The sequence below is a fragment of the Chelon labrosus genome, assembly GCF_963514085.1.
Source record: "Chelon labrosus genome assembly, chromosome: 1".
Classification (NCBI taxonomy): domain Eukaryota; kingdom Metazoa; phylum Chordata; class Actinopteri; order Mugiliformes; family Mugilidae; genus Chelon; species Chelon labrosus.
In genome coordinates this window covers 26,196,587-26,201,580 of record NC_140337.1, presented here as the reverse complement: position 1 = coordinate 26,201,580, position 4,994 = coordinate 26,196,587, and the positions used below count along the sequence as shown (strand labels likewise).

The 4,994-nt window shown below is 45.1% G+C and overlaps 1 protein-coding gene across 1 annotated transcript; it reads left to right on the top strand.

Annotated features, from left to right (window-relative positions):
• Nucleotides 1–284: 284 nt before the first annotated feature.
• On the top strand, nucleotides 285–2,874 carry LOC311491985 (uncharacterized protein; the record flags this gene model as incomplete). Its single annotated transcript, XM_084550085.1, has 3 exons — nucleotides 285–324; nucleotides 1,830–2,204; nucleotides 2,464–2,874. The coding sequence occupies 3 exons, from the start codon at nucleotides 285–287 to the stop codon at nucleotides 2,811–2,813; spliced, it is 765 nt and encodes a 254-aa protein (XP_084406211.1). The 3' UTR covers nucleotides 2,814–2,874.
• Between the last annotated feature and the right edge of the window lie 2,120 nt (nucleotides 2,875–4,994).

Genomic DNA, 4,994 nt, shown 5'->3' with positions numbered 1-4,994 from the left:
CGGCTTGGGTGCGGCTTATAGTCGGGTGCGGCTTATATATGGAACAATCTGTAGTTTCCCCAAAATTTAGCTGGTGCGGCTAATATTCAGGTGCGCCTTATAGTCCGGAAATTACGGTAATAACCCGATTCATAACTTTGTAATCGGGCCATCGACCGGTTCGTGGTACATTTAGATCGGTCCAGGGGCTTGTGTATCGATGCACTCACATCTTTTAAATCAAAACCGATTTCCGATTCATATCGGTAATTTGTTACATCCCTAGTATCACTCACCATGCAGCCATGAAGGACAGGGATGCTGACAGTGTCACTTGGTCAGAAGGTGTGTGGCTAAAACCAGGCTCTACCCATGTGGTAAAACGACTCGTGTTACAGTTGTGACATGAAAGTGTGGGACAGCATTTTTTAAAGCATTTTTTGTAATTTAAAAAAAAACTTCAAAATGAATCTAAATATTTTACATTCTGTTTAAAATAAACCAAAAATATATTTTAAAATACACCATTGGAAAAAATGACAATTTTTTTTAAGTATTATTTTCATGGATTGAAATTTAGGGGTTAGAGATTGGGACAACTACCGTAAATCCTCTAATATTGGCCTGTATTCCATTACCGACCGGGTCTCCAACATTGGCCGGTCTCGCTGTCAGCGGAGGTAAATAAAGGCCGGTCTCTAATAGTGGCCGGGGCTATTATTAGAACCATCTCGGCGGGTCAGGGTTTCGGCGGCAGGTGTGCGGGACCTCTCCCCGGCGTCGGCCGGGCGCATTTCCTCCGTGGCAGTGCGCCGCGACCGGCTCTGGGTCGGCCTGGAAGTGCTCGGGGCGAAGGTGGCTCGCAGGCTCCGGCCGCGAGCTTTACAGCGACCCCCCGCATCTCACCTCGCCGCTTCCCTGGGGTCGTGGAATCAGTGCTCACTGCGCCCTCTCTCCCTGCGGGGAGGGACGGGGCCCCCTCGCTCCCGGCGCGACTGCCGACCGGCTACGGACTGTCCTCAGTGCGCCCCGACCGCGTCGCGCCGCTCATTTGTTGTTAATGTTCAGTATGCATACCATGTTATGGTAACTGTACGTTTTCAATAAATGAACCTAGTATTTTATAGGTTCAAATAGACACAAAATCTTGTTTTTATTCATTCTACATTCTACTTCTAGTTCGTTTTGCTCAAATAGAAATTGAGGCCTGCCTCTAATTCTGGCCTCCTTCCAATAAAGGCCTGGACCGCGATGTGCTTGAGTAAAATAAAGGCCCGGGCCTGTATTAGAGGATTTACGGCACTTCCCAATAGAAAGTACCTAGGAAGGTAGCATAAATGATGATTTTGTATATATTTAGCTTAATTACTATCTAGTTACAGTCTTGTGTTTAACTAGATCATAACATAATCTTTGTAAATATTGAAGGTCTGAATTCTTAATTGTTTTGTTAAATAGTTTTTTCATTGTGGGACAGCAATTTGCACGAATTCGGTAGAATGGCCCAACTAGGTCAAACAGAATTGGGTGATAATGTTTTGCTACATGCTTTACAACCAGTCAAACCAAAAAAGGGAACATGAAAAATTTTTGTAAATATTGTGTATAGATTTTTGTTCTTTTTTTAGTTCTCTATTTTTTATTGTTGATTTTTAGCTTTTTGTTATATTTATGTATGGTGTTGAATGCCTGTACATTGCTGCTGCAACACAGAAATTAATTAAAAAACTATCTATCTATCTATCTATCCGTAGCAATAGAAAACTAGAAGAACTACTAGAAAACCCAGTGAACTGAAAGATAAGAGTTTTATTAAATATACTTGTGTCCCCCCACTTCTGAAATCAAAGTTTCGTCTTTGTCTTCATGTGTCCTCTCAGTTTCCCAGCATGCCCTAGCAATTGTGGTGCAGGTGACTGAGGGGGCGGAGTCTGTCCTGCTACCCTGCAGCTACTTGGGTTTTTTACCTGAGGACCCCACAGTGATTTGGACCAGGAACGATCTCAGTCCCAAATCTGTCCACAAACAACGAGAAACAGGTGAAGTTAAAGGTCAGAACCAGGTTTACAGGAGGAGGACATGGATGACGCCTGATGCTCTAGACACTGGAGACTTCAGCCTCACTCTGAGAGAACCCCACCTCTCTGACAGCGGCAACTACACCTGCTCCATCAGTGATGGAAGAGAAGAACGGAGAGTGACAGATGTACATCTACATGTCAAAGGTCAGTGGTGATCAGTAGTTGTTTTATGAGTCACAGACACATTTCTGATCTCATCCAACAAGCAAGACTTCATTCTTGTCTCCAAGAGGAAGTCTGAAGGACACACACACATCAGTCTTCAGTGTGTCTACAGACATTTAACAAAATCCACCAGGAACTCTGGACCATGTATTAAACATGTTAGGCTGCTTCAGTTCCTGTATGTGACAGTTATTATTAAACCAGATGACTGATGTTTCTGTCTCTTGTGTTCTCTCAGTTTCCCAGCCTACCCTGGCTGTGGAGGTGGTGGACGGGGCGGAGTCAGTCCTGTTGCCCTGTCAAGACTCTTCTGTTCCTTTGAACCCCACGGTGGAGTGGATCCGCTATGAACTCAGTCCTTCAACCGTCCATCAGCGTCAGACGTCAGGTGATCAACTGAAAAAACAAAACCAGCGTTACAGCGACCGAACATCCATGAAGACTGACGCCTTGACAACTGGAGACTTCAGCCTGAATCTAAGGAAACCCCGCCTCTCTGACAGCGCAACCTACATCTGCTCCATCAGTGCGTATGGAAACGAACGCAGACTGGCAGCCGTGCAGCTGCAGGTCAAAGGTCAGCAATAAATACTAACACTGTATACAGCAGTATACTGTATGATCACACACAGTTGACATTTGTAGGGTTGCCATCTCTAAAGATTTTGGCCTGAGTCAGACTAAGAGGTTGAATCCTTTATTATTTTTATTTTACTGTCAGTGGAAGTCTGATCCATTCATTGAAGTTAAAACTACTTTTCTGTCTTATCAATGGTTTTATTATTGAGACTTTTCAATTTCACAGTCTCACTACAGAAGTAAAACAGCAATGGCATTACTGAGCACATGCATGATTCCCATAACTATTAACAGCATCAACCTTCTCTAGTCAATAATAAAACTACCAGAATACGTCAGGATCGTCACATCTTAGCTCTGTTTAATGAGAGAGACAGTTTCTCTTTATAGTACAAACTGGCCAACATGGACTCAGCCGACTCGGACTCCAGGGAAAAATATCAGACCTGTTTGAACTCTGAGACATTCAGGAGTTTGGACTAGAGTAGTGGTGTTCATGTGGAGCTCATTCTGTTCTTTGTTTTTAACCCACAGAACCGTACATTTTTCCATTCGAGGCCTGGGTTCTCCTGGTTGTCATCATTGTCATGATCGTTGGCGGTGTCATTGTGGGTCTTGGAGTGTATTTGAGAAGATTCTTCAACAAAGGTATGCTGTGTGTGTTAATCTCTAACAGTGTTAGTAGATGAAGACAATAGACACAAATAAATAAATAAACAAGGAGCATTCAGTAATACACAGGATAAGATGTTATAATCCCTTGTGCCAGGATCCCAGGCAAAACACATTTAGACGCCCTGTTCAACTAAGAAACCCTACCAATCCTACGGTCATGTGATATGACAATTAACCTATAATCTACATAAACTAAGTAAAAGCTGCTGGATTGTAAGCCCATTGAGCAGCATAATTCAAACATTGTAAAACATAAACTAACAAACCGCTGCTGGCTTGTATGGCCCGCTCAGCAGCTAACCATAGCTACCAAGTACCATGAAGACAACAGCAGTATGCAGCATATCGTTGGGGTTTTCAAGTGGGCACCTCCCTTCACCGATGTTTCATCAAGTTAGGCCCACGACACCTCGAGAAGGCTTAACAGTGAATTCCAGCATCCTGGAGTCACCCCCCTCTACACTGCCACTGCACAACCCTGTTTTCCTCACCATTCGATGTCTATCAACAACTAATATAGCAACTAATACCCACGAGTCAAACAAACAAATCTACCATGATTCGCCCCGTTGATGCGGGCTGAAACACGTAACAAACAAACAAATCTATGGTGATCCGCCCCGTTGATGCGGACTGAACCACGTAACAAACAAACAAATCACATAATAAACAAACAAATCGACCGTGGCCTACATGTGGCCAACCTGACCTTTAGCTAGTTTCCCAGCTAGCATGCTTCCTGCTGTTGGGATCTGAACCTGGTGGTGAGCTAGGGAAGCTCACTATGCATATCCAAGTTAACCACATGTTTTGTCTTTGTCTTGGAGACAAAGGGAAGCACCCAGAAGTCCCACAATCCTCCAGGTGTGAAACTGACCAAGCAGTTCACTGGCTGACAGTGGCATGTGACCTCTGAGGTCATCAGGTCATATAAAATGCGCTGTTTTGCCAGTGTTCTCTCTCTTATTCTCTACTCTTCCACCTCTTCAACTCCACACCTCCACGTGGAGACCCCGAGCTGCTCGGCTGCAGCTGGGTGCCAGGCCTGTTCTCCTTACAGCAGTGAAGCGAGATCCTGCTGAGGAATCTACACCAGGTCTTTTAGCCAACAAACAGAAGGTTTGCAGGCTAAACTCCCAAACAATAGGAGCCACACGGCTAGTTAGCACCGAGCTGCTAACAAGCCACTTCAAAGGACTTCAAGGAGCGGCCAGTTTCCCTCCAAACCCCAATACTGAGTGCCTTAGTACCCAGGCCCAACACTGCACACCCATAACCAGTCGCTCGCTCTCTCTGCTGCCCGGGACATATTGCTAACCGCAGTCCTCTGGCTTCTTCCTCGTATGCCCAGCTCACTCAGCAGAGCAATCACCGACTTTGCCACAAATCCATGGCAGCCCACTTCTACCGGGCGGACATAAGCTTTGTAGCCATTCTGCTCTGCGTCTGCTGCTAACTCTGCGTACTTAGCTCTTTTTCGCTCGTTAGCCTCCTCAACTCTATCTTCCCACGGGA